The sequence below is a fragment of the Rattus norvegicus genome, chromosome 3, assembly GCF_036323735.1.
Source record: "Rattus norvegicus strain BN/NHsdMcwi chromosome 3, GRCr8, whole genome shotgun sequence".
Classification (NCBI taxonomy): Eukaryota; Metazoa; Chordata; class Mammalia; order Rodentia; family Muridae; genus Rattus; species Rattus norvegicus.
The window spans coordinates 142,101,877-142,118,414 of record NC_086021.1 but is presented as its reverse complement, the minus strand read 5'-3'; the positions used below and the strand labels follow the sequence as shown (position 1 = coordinate 142,118,414).

At 37.3% G+C, this 16,538-nt stretch overlaps 1 protein-coding gene across 1 annotated transcript in view; it reads left to right on the top strand.

Annotated features, from left to right (window-relative positions):
- Hao1 (hydroxyacid oxidase 1) overlaps positions 1-15,542 on the top strand; it is a 178,655-nt gene extending 163,113 nt beyond the window's left edge. Inside the window, exon 9 of the mRNA XM_063283785.1 lies at positions 14,884-15,542. Coding sequence (XP_063139855.1) covers positions 14,884-14,916 — 33 coding nt within the window. The 3' untranslated portion in view covers positions 14,917-15,542. The remainder of the gene's footprint in view (positions 1-14,883) is intronic.
- Positions 15,543-16,538: the final 996 nt, after the last annotated feature.

The window sequence follows — 16,538 nt, the reverse complement described above, 5'->3', positions numbered from 1 at the left end:
AAGGGAGGGAATGGGGCTTATGGACAGGAAACTTAGAAGGGGAATAACCTTTGAAATGTAAGTAAAGAAATATATAATAAAAAATTAAAAAAAAGAAATAAGTACAAAAAAGAACCACATGTTAAAAGTCATTCATAAAGGCACATGTGCCTGAAGACATACTAACCATAACTATTAATTAAACTAAATCACAGGGATATAATGTGAGTGGTACATTTGTAGAAGGATGGACTTGAAATGACTCTTCCATGAGAGTCCCCAGGCTCCATCCACTGTTTGACTTTGGATGTCTGTATGTGCCTGAGTCAGCTGCTGGGTGGATCCTCTCAAAAAACAACGTTAATAGTGTTAGAGATTAGTGCTTGCCTATGGCATAGGTCTCAAGATTAGCAGGTTATTGATTGACCATTGCCTCAGGCTCTGCACCATCCCCCGTCCCTGCATTTCTTGTAGACAGGATAAATTTGGGGTTGAAAATTTTGGGTGGGTTGGTGTCTCTACTGCTTCACTGGGGTTCCTGCCAGGCTACAGAAGGTGACCTCTTCAAGTTCCATATCCTCAGTGTAGTGAGTCATAGCTAAAGTCATCACATTGCTTCTTGGGCACCTCCCTTATCCCAGGTCTCTGACTTGTCCTGGAGATGCCCCCCACCTCCTCACTCCTGTTCATTGTAGATATCCATTCCTTTTCATAGACATCTAGCTCTAGATGTCTCCTCTCCTCTTCTTCCTCATAACTGATCCTGAACACCCAATTCCCCTACCCACCCCTTCCATTCCAAGTCCCTGCCTACATCTGCCTCTTATCTCTTATGGAAGAATAGGAGGAAGGATCGAGGGCTGTGAAGGGGATAGGAACTCCACAGGAAAACCAAAGGACTGCTGGGGCTCTCAGTGTCTGAAGCACCAACCAAAGAACATACACTGACAGTACCTATGCCTCCCAGCTCATATGTAGTAGATGTACAGGTTGGTCTACATGTGGATCCCTAGTAACTAGAATGAGGGCTATCCGAAAAGCAGGATATGCCTGTATATGGGATATGTTCTACTAGCTGGGCTTCTTCATCTGGCCTCAGTGGGAGAGAAAGCACTTAGCTTCACAGAGACTTAAAGTGCGGGTGGGGGTGGGGGTGGGGGTTACATACTCAGAGGAGAAGGAGGTGAGGGAAGAATTGTTGGAGAGAGGACTGGGAGGGGCAGTGAGCAGGATATAATGTGAATAGGTAAAAATATAAACTTAAGTTAAGAAAATGATTTATAGTCATTTTCATTGGAGCAGGTAGTCCAAAGGAATTGTCATCCAGTGGAATTGACAATGTCAAGTAGCACAAAACTTGGACAATATATTGAGTTCTGATACCAAATTGAAGACATGTTAGATGAAAGTCATTTCAATATCACTCTTGAAATGTATGCACACAGGCAGTAAAAGAGTTCATATCATTATTCCTAATAATTTCAATTTTCAAATTCCTAGCTACATATCAATTATTAATTGGTGCACTTGTCCTTGAAGCCATCACACAGCAGCAAGAATCTGTTCAAAACATATAATTTTGTGTTAAAGTTACAAAGAAGGCAAAACAAATTATTAAATTTACTTAAATACATAGGTACACATCTGTACATGAATATGTAAAAAACACATATACACACGTGGCTTCTGGGGAAGATAGAGTCACTTTTCTTTTGTGATGTGTTCATTGGTTGGTTTCCCATGTTCAATGAATGGTTCCACACTGATGTACAATTATGTATCACTAATTAAATTCAGTGCATAAATAAATAAATACATAAAACAAGTAAAGGCAGGTGTAAAGTTTGAGGGAGAGATATGATGTGTGGGTTATGGAGGTGGAATGTGGGAGAAAGGGTACATCCAATCAAGATACAATAGGCATGTATGAACATTTTTAGATTGAATTAAGAAGGAATCTACCATCTACCTATCTCTCTCTCTCTCTCTCTCTCTCTCTTTCTATCTCTATCTCTATCTATCTATCTATCTATCTATCTATCTATCTATCTATCTATCTATCTATCTATCTATCTATCTATCTGTTTTGCATACCTTTTAATATATTATTCATTTGAAAATCACAAATATAATCTAGTCATATTCACTTCCCACTCCTATCCTGACATCTCTAAATTCCACCCCCACTTTGATCCTAATCCCAAACTTCCTGTCCTTTTATTTAAAAAATAACCCATTGACTTCAATTTGTATTGTCTATATATTCCTGGATGTGGAACCATACAGGAGATCTTGGTCAAGTAGCCAGGAGCCATACTTAAAAGTATGAAGACATTGACTGTCCATAGACTTTCAGGCATGAGAGCCCATGAAAACCTTCCTACTCCATGGTAGACTGTTGGCTAGCTTAATCCTCTGTAGGTCTTATGTCAGTACCAGAGCTACTGTGAGTTCATATATCTAGTAATTTTGCTATGTCAGAAGACAGCTTTGATTTGGTCCTCTAAAACCTCTGACTCTTACAATTTTTTCTTAATTTTTACATTTTTTTCTTTTGCTTCTTCTTTCTTATGGTCCCTGAACCTTGGCAATGGAGCACTGATCTATAATTTAGGTGTCCCATTGTAGCTGTGCCATCCACTGACACTTATTCCCTTTGAAGAGTCACAGTCACCATCTACTACAGAAATAAAGTTCACTTATGTGGTCTGAGAGCTGACTGTGAGTCTTTCTACATGTATATTTACTTAACATTTTCAATGAAACTATCAGGCAGTTGAAGAAAGATAACATTAATTTTTATAGTTTATGAGTGCAGAAAAATAACAGTACATAAATGAATGAACTGGTGAAATATATTTAAGAACAAAATAAAATTTAAAAACTATTAAGGTGTACAGAATAGGCAGTTAGCAGATGCATACAGAGGCAGAGGCAGTTTCAATATATTTATGTCCCTTCCACTTCAGGCTCCTTAATGGCAGGTTTTAAAGAGAGGGATACTGTCTGTCATCCTAGGGAGATTGATTTCAGAATATATTCTCAACCTACTTCACAGGTACTCAGTTTCACTTATAAAAGGTGTGGTAGTATTTGCTGGTGACTTTCACATGTTCTCATACACATTTTAAGTTCTAAGCTGCATACAAATATATTGCACTGTAAGTGTTGTGGAAATGGTTCTGTGTTGGTTAGAGGAAAATAACCAGAGAAAGTGTAAGTATGTGTTGAAGTCAGGTGAAGTTTTCTTTGTTCTTTTGTTTTTGTTTATTGTTGCTGCTTTTTTCAATAGCAGTTACTTCAGTATAAGGATAGGGAAGCCGTGGACACTGAATCTGTGAGTGTGACGGACTCCTGGCACGAAGCCTATAGGTTCAGAGCGCACCTGTCCTGGCACGAGGCCAAGGAGCAGACGAACTCCACTGATGTGGTTATGACTCTCATGCTTTCATGCATGCCCTGGGCATTTCCTATCTTGAGACAACCAATGGTTTGACCTCAGATTTGTGTAATTTCGTTCAGTGGCCATAAGAAGTCCACATTATGGTAGCAGCTGATCAAAGATGCTCAGTAGTTTTGAAAATGTGATATCCTCCCCTTGAATCTTAGCTGGGCTGTGACTTCTCTCATCAATATGATGTATCACTATACAGGACTTGCTTGCAAGGAACTGGCAACTTCTATTGCCCACAACGTTAGCTTTCTAGTCCTCAGATACAACATAAGAAGGCCAAATCCCACTCCCATAGCCCACCCGAGGAAGCTATCATTAGGGGAGTAAGCATGAGGTTATATGGATGAGGAATATTAAGTGGTTACCAAATTTCTGAGCTATAAGTTTATGGGATATAATATAAAATGGTTGTTTTACATAAGTACATTTGGGGGTTTTGTCAAATATTAATAAGTGGTGCATTCATATTATCTTCGAATCCCTTAGTTTTTCTCCAGCTAGCAAATTCAGAATGCCAAGACTCGAATTATTCTTCTTCCACAGCAAGACAGTAAAATTCATTATGCTTACTACTTAAAAATATCTTACAGGCCCCCTTTCATTGTAACACTGACCTTACTCGTTTCCAAACACTTACCTGTTCTTTGCTTTTCCAACTCCGAATGCGTGTGTTCACGCTCCCTCTCCTTGTACTACATACCTGCACCTATGGAAATGGGGTAAAACATTACAAGTTCATGACCACCAAGTTCAAATACTGGGCAAATCTATTGCTTGCATTTTCCTGGATCATTTGCTCTTGCTCACCCAAGTCTCTACCAGGAGTTTCCATTTGCCTTTCTGCTCTGAGCTCATATTTGAATAACAACATTGGACATCATTTCTGAGATTATTTCAACAATAGAAAAATCAGGCGCTAATTTTGCTACCTTCCCAAATACATACCTATCAATGTACATGCCTCTTACTACCTTATTCTAGTATGTTCCCTGCCTGTAAATGCACTGCAAGCATTTCGACTTTGCTGTAGCCCTCTTTTAATGTCTAAAAGGAAAACCCCAACTTTTCCTCTATCTGTCTACTTCATCAACAGTTTTCCTCTCTATTGGATCAAGTCCATAAAAAAGCAAATATGCTTTAATTCCTCCTATTAAGAAATCCCCTGCCAGTTCCAAATGCCCTCCAGCTAGAGCAACTTAACTGCTCTTCATGAGAGCACTGGCTCTGGGTAGGGTCGTCTCCATGTTTCTCATTTCTCCCTTTTCCTGTCTTGAAGTCTTTCCCACCAAGCCTTGAGTTGTATGCTCCTGGGAAATTGTTCTTGTATAGGTCTCGTAACTCCAACTGTACACAGACAGCAGCTGAATTAGCCTCTCGACAATGCCAGCATTTCTTGTGGAAACCCTTCTTATCCTGGCTCCAAAGTCACTGCTCTCTCCTGGTTTTCCTTCTAATTCACTGCCTTTTCCTTCGCCATTTCTATTGCTTGTTTTCACTCAGCTCCTTTAACTCTATTCTAGGTTGCTCCAAGGTTTGGCGCTTAATATTTCTTCTTTGTAAATACCTGCTGCTCTGCTCACTGGAACTATTTATTCCCTGTCTGCTCCATGTGCGCTCCTAGCCTGAAGTCCCTTCTTGAAATCTGACCCCTTGTATACATTTTTCCACGTAGTATTTTTATTCAGATACCTATATGATTCTCACCCTTAACATACTCACACTGAATCTCTCATAATCTCTCTCAGATCCATACTTCTCAGAGGTCTCTGTCACCAACCCATTGTAAACTCCTCAAACGTTCAACCCAAACCTGCACAGTCATCCTTGATTAATTTCTACTCCTTCACTTCATGCAATCTACCAGTAAGTCTTGTTTGGCTCTAACTTAAATACTGCAGCAAAATATTGTACTGTTACCACTATAGAAGCCAATACCTTTTCTGATTATTCTATATGGCATTAGTGACTACTTGCTTTTATTCATGACCAAGGGACCTATCCTTATCATGAAACATAAGGTCATCATGGTAAAACATAAGTTGGATTATGAAAATTGCCTGGAGAATGTCTGCTTTCTTTTTATCTTAGCCAGAATTAAAGGTAAAAGCTTTGCAATGGCATTCAAGGACTCTTCGCTTTCTTTTGACTTCACCTTATTCCCCTTGTAGCATCAGAATGCAGTGTCCCTAAACTCCACAGACAAACCATTGTCTTGCTTGTGTCTGTCTGCTGCTCTCCTTAGTGTCTTTCCCAAGTGATACACCTGACTTTATCTCTTATTTCCTCACTGCTTTTCCTCAAAGATCATTAAGTTCTTTCAGTCATGTATCTGAACACTTGTGTACAAAAGTTTCTTTCCCCACAGTAGATTATTATATTGGTTTCTTGTCTTATTTTTTGTCACTGTAGGTATTGATTAATGAATTTACCATTAATCTCAGCCCAAGAACATTAGCGCCACTGAAGCAATTACTTTTTATTTGTGTGGCTTACAGCACTCTGCAGAGAACCTACAGTAGTTCCTAGCACAGGATAAACTCTCAGCAGAGGAACGAAGTAGCAGCTGAATTGGGCAAACTGTTCTGAATCCATAGCATACAAAGAATGTCAAGAAACAATAATTCTAAGACATTTGAATTAGAGTTAAAAAATGATCATTGAATGTATGAAAAACCAGGGTTGTTTAAGAAAATCTCTATTGCTCTCCCATCATTTGTTAAAAGTAAACTGCTAATACCCAGCGATAGTGGAAAAAGTTCATAATCTTTTGGGAAGGCAATTTGGCATAGTGTATAATTTGGATTCCACTTCACTCAGGAATGGCTTGGCAGGGCTCTGTTATAATTACCATTTCATAAACTAGAGAATTCAAGCCTAGAGAAATTATGTAATTTGTCTTCGGGCATGCAGAATATAAACAAAGAAACACTAGCATTAAAATGATTTTATCAGAGTTGAAATACTTAACCACTGTTTATTATTTTCAGTTTTCCAGATGAAGATACTGGAGGGAATTTCTGGTGTTAAGCAATTTGTCAGGCAGGCAGTGGAGCCCAGAGATTATTTTCTTAATTGTTATTCTGTATGACATTCTATTGGGGGAAAACTTCAACTGAAGTGCTTGATCAGTACATTGAGCTCTGAGTTTTATATTAAACTTACAAGCAAAGTGTCGCTGGTGCATAACAGGCATGAAAATGTAAAAGGAAAGCACATTCACCCCATGCCAGCTACACACTGATTCACATTTGAGTAAACAAACAGGGATTATGTCCTAGATAGAATTCAATAGACGTGTGGCCTTTTTCGGCCAACACTGAAGACAGCTCTTTGATATTTTCTCCTTAAATTATTCTCCTGTTTCTCCATGTTCTTATACAATAATTTTGATTTGTTTTTTAAAGTAGCAAAGATTTCTCAAAGGGATATTTTACAGGTCAAAAATTTATACTTTAACCGCATTAATTCAGCCAAACATAACCCAGGCAGTAAATAAGTCATAAATCCTAAGTCAATAAATACATAAATAACTTATCAGTGCTTAACTGTGAAAGGCTTTCAGTTTGATTTCAAGCTTAATCTTGGCTAGAGTGCTAATCATTCAGGAAGTATCATGCTAATTACTCTCCAAAAATATAGGTCTTAGAAGTTTGAACACTTCTAAGGAATTCCAGGATACTGGGAGTAACCCAGAGTGCTTCCTTTGGCAAAGTTCTTAGGTCACACATGGGTGGGACAAAAGAGATAGGAATGATTAAGACCAGAGTTCAGGTCAACCCTTTTAATAAAAATATATTGAGAGTCCGCCCATCTATTTTTATCAGTGAGATGTATAATGATTATATCACTCCTAGGAAGTGGGACACAATTGTGTCTGTATAACAAAATTGACACAATCTGTGATCTTTCAATCTATTATTTGTGTTCTCAAAGCATATCTTTGAAAACTATCTCACAATAGCTACCGTATAATTGTATTTCTCTTAGTTTCCATTCCTTAGGTATGCTTTGTATTTTGTGGTATTCAATTATGTTTTCCAATTTTGAAGACAAGGACTGGAAAACATTTCCTTAAGAAGACTGATTTCTTGAGTAAACAAACATATGCTTTCCCATATGAAAATATAGACCTTCTCCTGAGGTAGGGAATCTTGTTATATCTAAGGGGCATCAAGTAGGATATCTGAAGGTCATGTGCATGCCAGCCATATACAGAGCAAAGCTGTTCTAATCCGTTGTGACTCTTGCAAGGAAGTGAACACTGTTGCAAAACTGTAACTGACATGTCAACCTATTTATATGTTTATATTGCCATTGACTTAGCTGCTTGAGAAGTTTCAAATGTATACTGTGCTTAAATTAAGAACAGATTTCAATGGAGTTCCTGAAAGTAGGCTTCAGCCAACCATCTCTGTAAACCGTCAAAACCGTATTATTCTAGGTCTAGGTTGGATTTGAACACTAAAAACCATGCCTAATGTCTGTGGAAAAGTAAGATAACTGTAACTGTCAACAAGATGCTTCTGAATGACTAATGGAGAGAATTTAAAGTGGTCCCCAAACAAAACTAAATGGTACAATCTGAAGTAATAGATGTGTCAATTCCTCTAGCCTTACAACATGCATCCTATAGGTATATTGGAATATCACATTGAACCCACCTATACATGCATTATTAGATATCAATTTAAAATAAAATGTCTTTAACTCTTTTAAATGTTACCATTCCATGTACTGCCTGTGACACTGTTGTAGGAATGAGCAATAGCCAGTGGGAAAGGGGATGGATGGGTGGGGAAGACACACACACACACAAACACACACACACACAGACACACATACACACACAGAGACAGAGACAGAGACAAAGGGAGGGAAGGGGAGAAGAAAAGAGGGAAGTGGGGAGGGAGGGAGAGAGATTTCACTTCCTTCATTTCTGTAAATTTAAGTGTACCCAGGCAACGATATGTTAAGAGGATGCTAACACATGTGAATTGCCACATGTGAAATGTCTAAGTACTGCCATAATGAGAACTCTAAATTTTCTGTTTCCATCTTTAAGTGGATGTGCTTGAGTGCTAGGGTAGCAAGTTAAAAGGAAGAAGTGTGAAGACATTTACTAAAGAGCACTGCACTATATTTTAAGTATGTTACTATGTAGATTCGAAGTGACAGAAAACAATGCACATTTGTTTTATGGTCCTCTTCAGGATTAAGACCACACAACCATTTCCTTAGAACAATTCAGGAAAAGAATGAGGCGATTTGATCTCTATTTCTACCTCTATTTTATGATCTTTCTCATCTTTTCTGGCCTTTTCCTGCCTAACGTTTCCAGGTATCCCAGTTTTGAACTGAAAATACTACTTTCATGGACAGATCCGCTGAATGATGAAGGTAGTCCTTAGGATTACAATATGATTTTCGGCTACGGTTAATCTCACAAGCCAAGGAGAAGATTCTCAGAAAGATATAACCAAGAGGGGTGGGACTTCTACCCTGTGGTACTGCCTCATGGGCTGGGGTCCTGGACTGGATAAAAGAAGAAAGCATCTAACTCTGTTTTCTGACTGTGGATCCAATGTGACCAAGCTCACACTCCTGCCTCTCCAACCGCCATCATGAGAGATTGAGTACTCAAACTGTGAGACAAAATTACCACTTCCTTTTGTCAGTTTTTTTTAAACACTGAAGAGAAAAGCAACCAAACCCATTTGCTGAGTCCCTCACGCTATGGTAGAGTTGGCCCACTAAGCAGAGCATCCGCAGCACACACCTTGTACTCCATCAAAACCGCCGCTTCTATCTCACACTCTGCGGACTGCTAAATTCTCAGGGATTTCACAAGTCCTCCAAGGTGCTGTGAACCAACTGCTCGAGTGTAGCTTGTATCAGAGCTATAGTTGACACTTGTTCCTATGATTAATGCATTGTTGTATTCAGGCCTCATGTCTGATCAGTTAGCAGATACATCCTATTGTTCTCTATGTTCTAAACCATTTGTTCTTCAATTATTTGCAACACTTTTTTCTACCAGTCCATGCTATTGTATGCAGTTTGTAACAGCATGGGTTTGTATTAGTTACGTCTGTAATGAGCATTTTGTGTTATGTAAACTTTTGCACAATAGAAAATGTAAATATTTACACGTAAATATATTAAACATAAATTAATTGGATTATTCATTCCAAAATTCTAAGAGCATTGGAAGCTGTTGCTTTAGAAAGTTTTCCTGTTATGAACATTCCCTCTCATTACTCCTGTAATATTTATTTTTATTCTCATGTTTATTTTTATTTCCTGTCACTTTATTTTACTAGTAATATAAAGTTGTACTTAACCGCATGTAAAAATCTGTAAGGTTTGCACATCTAGTAAAGCTTTTGTTCTTTCTTCACAGGATAGAACATGGTGTCCAGTGTTCGAACTGCAATTTCATTTGGTGACAAGTTTCTTAGGCTTGTTTGACCAAAAGAGCCCATAAAAAGATAATAAAATAATCATATATTTATCCTAGATTCATGGCAACCCTTTTAACACACATTTTCATAGCTGCAAGCATTTTATTTGATGTGTCCTAGCTTATTTTTATTTTGGTGAGGGCATTTTACAGGAGCCTTATCTGTCCCTGAGGAGTTTGAAGTGCACAGTTCAGTATTGTCCCTTCAGTCAGTGCTCATGAGGATTTAGGTTTTTTTTTTTTTTTTGCACAATTGAATTCCACCATGGGCGGTACTTCTCTCCCTTTTATTTCCCAGGCAATTATTCCATAGTGGATGACTACATAAGGTGTTCATGTAAGGGAAGCAGACTCAAGTTTGTTCATCTGTGATTGACATATTTCCTTAGTAATGTACTCTCGGTTCAGCCATGCAGTCACTTATGGTAGAAATGTAAACTAGGAGGATAACCCTGAAAGTTTAAGGTTGCAGGATCTAGATACCCAATTTCCAATTATCTATGCAAAATGATTGAAATCAGAAGGTCTTAACTACCAAATTATGTACAGCACTACCCACACTAAACATATGTGCAATTTTGATACCAAAGCAATTATCTTACCACCTCTACAGCTCTTTTGAAATGTAGCCTGAAAATTCTGACCAGCTCCGGAGTAACACATGGCCTTTAAAACATGCAGGAATAATGTATAATTGGAGGATAATCAGAAACATTTAAGATGCAAAGAATGTTGCTATTTTTTCAGATTTGCTTTTTGGATCATAAAATATTTTTTTTGGTTCTTTTTTTTTCGGAGCTGGGGACCGAACCCAGGGCCTTGTGCTTCCTAGGCAAGCACTCTACCACTGAGCTAAATCCCCAACCATAAAATATTTTGTTTTCACATTTGAAGACAATGTTTAAGAGTGTTAATTAAAAATCTGGAGAAAAGTTCCAAATAGTACAAATATGTCTAAGCACATCATGTAATTACTATTGCTTTTGACAGGAATAACATAACCAAAAGGCACATTATACTCAAACAGCACTTTTATCAACTTATTTGCATGTGTGTTTTATTACAGTTTCTTGTTTTAATATCCTAAGCACTGGTGAATTCCACAAAAAAAGAAAAGAAAACAGAAAATTATATCCTGTAATAATTGAATTATTATTAGGCTTGTATATTTTCTAAATATAAAATCAACTTTAGCAAATATATAGACTAATATAGACTAATACAATCACAGGCTCAGAATATGTTAGCGCTTTAAGCAGCTTATCAACTGTATTCGTCTTATCTCTTCATGTGGCACATCATACACTGGTCAAGAAATGTGAGTTTTGTGACTTACTGTTGCTAAGGAAAGATTCTTCCCTGGCAAAGTCAAGCTTCTAAACTGATATCAACATCATACTAGTAAAACCCTCAGTAAAGGTCATGTTTGGTTTATTTATTTGTGCATTTGGGCATGTGAGTGCAAATGTAGAGTATATGTGTGCATGCTCGTGTGTGCTTAAGTGCATGTGTGTATGCAGGTAGACATGGAGGTCAGATTATGACCTTGAGTGTTGTTCTTCAGGTTCCCCATCATCCTTGTCCAGGCAGGATCTCTAACTGGCCTAGATTCATCCAGTAGCCCAAGGTAGTGGTAATGCTGGTTAGAAAGATACAGGGCCCTACTTTATTGTCACCTTGCAGCACTGATGTGTCACACGTGCACATCATGAGGCTCAGATTTATTTTCCCTTTAATTTTTGTTGATTCTGGGGATCAATCTGACACTATCTTATTCTACCACACTGACATACAATCACTTAATTTTTTCAATGGTCTTCAAGCTTTTCTACAAGCTACACTTTCTCATAAATGACACTCAGCAATAAGTATTTTCTTACTCAATTCATTATTAGAAATAAAAGAGGTAAAAGAAGTGGCCAGTGCACATGGCCAATTGCTGTCAATCAGCTGATTTACTTTCTCCTTGCATCGAGCCACCGATAACTAAGTGCTCATGGACCTTCTAACAGCATCTGCAGAGGTAGGCTAGAGGTCAGCTTGTTCCAGGTAACAGACCTCTGTGCGTGTTACCCATGCTCAGCGTCTGCATGCAGCACCACCTCCCTGTCTCCCACACAGTGAGCTGATTTCACATTTCTTAGCATACCATGGCCAGGCTAGAGTCTTTTGCAATTGGTTTAAAAATTAAGCACACGTAAAATGATGATTAAACCCAGGGATAATAGTGACTGAAGGAAATTGGATATTAAGCCTGATGCTTTCTTTGTTTTTCTTTTTTGAGACTGGGTCTGTGTGACTCTGATCGTCAGGCAACTGGCTATGTAGACCAGGCTCTACTTGACTGTTTCACTTCCCCGGAGCTGGGATTATAGGCATGTACCAGCACACCCATAAACCTGGTATTTCAAGATGAATAAAGACTAAAAGTCATATGTCTATAGATTTGAGGAGAAGAAATGTTTCTTTGCAACAGAATTGAAAAAGATACATTTTTTTAGTATTATAAAAGACATTGAAAAGGTTAATTCTTTGGCTAAGGATTTACAAAGGTCAAAGTCTTCATGTTTTTACTGTATCTTTCTATCTCTGAATATGTAGTTTGATCTTTCTTTTCAAAATTAAAATTGTACTTTTCTGTGTCCAAGTTTTAATTTTCACTTCTTGAATCAAATGCTTATGTATTGTAATATTAATTATCATTAAATTATTTCCACCCATTATAAGTTTCACAATCTTCTGAACATTTTTATGTACCCTTTTATTCTAATAGTTATTTTTACTTGAATACAGGTTTAAAGTTCAAGCTCATATGCATGTTATTATGTATGTATGTATGCATTATGTATGTATGTTTGTATGTATATATGCTTATGTTCAAATATGTGCAAGTACAACCAGCTGAACTCGTTTATTTTATTGCTGTGTATAGTTTCAGGAGTGACCACTCCACACTGGACAATAAATAAAAAACACTCTGCACTGAACAATAAGTAAAAGACTCATTCCTTTTCAGAGGCTAATTCTCGTCAGACATTATTTACTCATAGTTCTTTGGCTAGGGGTGAGTTCCCATTAAAATTTTCTCCATCCATATTAATGTGACCATTGATATTACCCAGTGTTCTAGTCTTGTTCACGTAGCAACTTGTAGGAGCGATTGTTTCAAATCACACCTCCAGGCTCTTACAACCTCTCCACTTTACCATGTTCACAGAGCTGTAGATGCTGTGATGTAGATGTGTTTCTCGGAGTTGGGCTCCCCACAGTCTGATCTGTTATCTCTGGCTTCTGTCCTTTGTGGTTTTCTGTGATGGTCTCCATTCACTGGAAAGAGAAGTTTCTTTGATGAGCTTGGTAGTTACAGTTCTCTGTAGAAATAAGAACAAGTTTTAGAGTGTTGTAAGAAATTATGCTGGTCTAGTATAGTCTTACTAGCCCCAGAAAGCTGGCTAGGTTTCTGGACCAGGCTTGATTTCCTTCCTGTTGAGTGAGCCAATTAGACAACTGCTGGTTGGCATAGCTCGCCATGCTGTTATTGTCCTGGTTCATAGGTGTTGCAGCTGGGTAGGACTATTTAATTGCTTTCCTCCCTTGGCAACTAGCATAAGTATTATCTGAAAGGATGGAAAGTTGCTTTAATTTTCTTTATATTTAAATTTCCTTTTAATTTTCTAAGAATTCTGAGTCTCACATGTCATTCCTTTGGTACTAGATTCTAGTTTTATTTCAATGTGATTGCAGTGGGTAACGTAAATTCTACACCTTAGAATATAATGAGAATAGTTTTCTTAACTCTAGCAGCATTAGTTTTCCTATGTTCCTTTGTACATACACACACACACACACACACACACACACACACACACACACACACACACACACAACTTAATCCCCATTGAAGAAATAGACTGTTACAGAAAGCTACACACAACTGGTCAAGATACAGTTTGTCATAGGTTTCCAAATCAGAATACATTCATCTATTAGAGACATACACTACTCTTATACTTACACATTTGAGTGGACATTGGAGGAGGCATGGAAATGATTAGAGGGAATATAGGAATAGAAAATAATATAATTATATTTAATTAAAATTAAATTTAGAAAACTAAGTCCATCTCTCTATTGTTTCCAAGAAATACATCTTACTGACAAAACATCCACAGACTGGGTGTCAAGAAACCCAATCTATCAAATGAATGGAAGTTGAAAAAGTGTTGTAAGTACTTGAATAGATAAAATGAGTTGAGTTCAAAGTAAATTTAGTGTGAAGAGATAAAGAAGGCTATTATATATTAACTAACAGAACAATGCATCATGAACATATAGCTAAGGTCTTGTCAATGTTATTTTTTCAAAGAACCAGATCTTGGATTCTGTGAATCCTTGTATGGCTTTTGCTTGTTCCTTTTACATTAACTTCTGCCCTGTTTTTTATTGTTTTTGTTTTTTTTCTGTTTACCAGTTTTGAGTTGGGTTTATTCTTGTTTTTCCAAATTCTTGAGTTGCATTATTAGTTACTGGTGCTCTTTCTGATTTTTTAATGTAAGCACTTAGTGTTAGAAATGTCTCTCTTAGAACTGTTTTAACATGTCCCAGAGATTTTGGTGGTTTATTTTCATTTTCATATATAAAAGTGCAGAAATTTTCAAATGTCCTTTTTGGTTTCTTCTTTGACATACTCATCCTTCAGTAGTGCATGGATAATTTCCATGGGTCGCTGCAGCTTTTTTAGGAATCCTTTCAACTGTTGATTCTGAACTTTATTGCATTGTGGTCAGATAGAGTGTATGTGGCTATTTTAATTTTTCTATGTTTACTGAGGTTGGTTTTGTCTCCCAATATATTATCAATTTTAAAGAAATGTCCATGAGCTACTAATAAAAATATGTCTTCTGTGGTGTTTGGTTGGAATACTTCGTATATCTATTACATTCACTTGATATATTATGTTATATAACTCTGATTTTCTGTTTAATTTCAGATGACTGCTGGAGAAGATGGTATATTCCAATAGCCAACTATTACTTACTTGAGGTTAAGTAGTGACTTTAAGCCAATGTTTCAATGCTTGTTTGTTTGTATTGAAGAAATAAAGTTTCATAGATACAAGAAACAAAGATGTAAGAACAAGGTTTTGAGAAATACATCTGATGTCAGTTTGCTTAATGTTATGACAAAGTTTTGGTGATCAAGATATTGAATCAGAAGACCAGGCTATCCTGACCGAGCTAAAGTTAAAACAAAACAAAAGTAACTGTTCTCTGAAAGACCCCCTACCCCTTCCTGTGGTATATCCTGAGAATAACCACAAGATGTCATCCTGACCTTGCCCGGCCACCCAGTTCCTCCCCCCTCTAAGGAGCATGCCAACTTAGCCCTTTCTCAGTGATTCTCCAAGGCCAAGTGTAGGGCTAGATGAGGAAAGTGACTAACTAAACCAAGAACAGCCCCTTGAGCAGGCCAGCCAATACTTGACCAGATCCTTTGTCCTGTGTACCACCAATGAGAATAGGCCAGCTAACTCTGTTGCTCAAGTCTTCCCTCTGTAGAGAATAAAAGTTGTGTGCTTTTTGCGTTTGGGGTTGCCTCTCCCTGCGTGGCTGAGCAACCCCACGTACGTGGATTATTAAACCTCTTGCCATTTTAGCAATCTCTCAAGTTGTGTTCTGTGAGTTGTGCTTCTGAGGTAAGGCCACTTTGGGGATCTTACAATAGTATGTGTGTGTGTATATGTGCATGCATGTATGTATATGTGCATGTATGTATGTATGTATGTATGTATGTATGTATGTATGTATGTATGTATGTATATACTTATTTATTTTTGGTAAACTCAGGTGGGCCAGAGTTTGGTTTAAAGTTACAATGCTCCTTGATTGACTCTTCCTATGATTAAAATAAAGTTTCCTCCTTTATCTTTTCTAACTAATTTTAGTTTGACATCTATTTTGTCAAATCTTAAGATAATGATATCTGCTTATTTTCTGGTGCCATTTATTTAGGAAAAAAATTTCCATTCTTTCACCCTATGGTAAAGTCTGTCTTTAAATATAAGATATGGGGTTTTTTTTGTAGATAACAAAAGATATATCTCATTTCTTAATTCATTTGACTAGCCTTTGCAACTTGATGGAGGAATTTAGGCCATTAATATTAACTAATTATTGAAGGATCTGTTGATAGCTGTCATTTGTTGTTTTCTCTGTTTGTTCTTTTTTAAAAGATTTATTTATTTATTTATTTATTTATTTATTTATTTATTTTAAGAATGTGAGTACACTGTCTCTGTCTTCAGACACACCATAGGAGGGCATTGGATCCCATGACAGATGTTTGTTAGACACCATGTGGTTGCTGGGGATTGAACTCAGGATCCCTGAAAGAGCAGACAGTGCTTTCAACTGCTGGGCCATCTCTCCAGCCCCTGTGTTTGTTCTTAGTCCTATTTTGTATCTCAGTTTTTATATCTACCCTTATATTCATTCTGTAGACTCTTGGCTATGCTTAGCCCCCCCATTCAGTTCATAGTATTGCTTCCAATATTCTCTGTAGGATTGGTTTAGTGTGTATGAATTCTTTAACCTGTTTATACAGAAGACTTTTAAAGACCATCAACTATGGCTGTTAGGTTTTCTG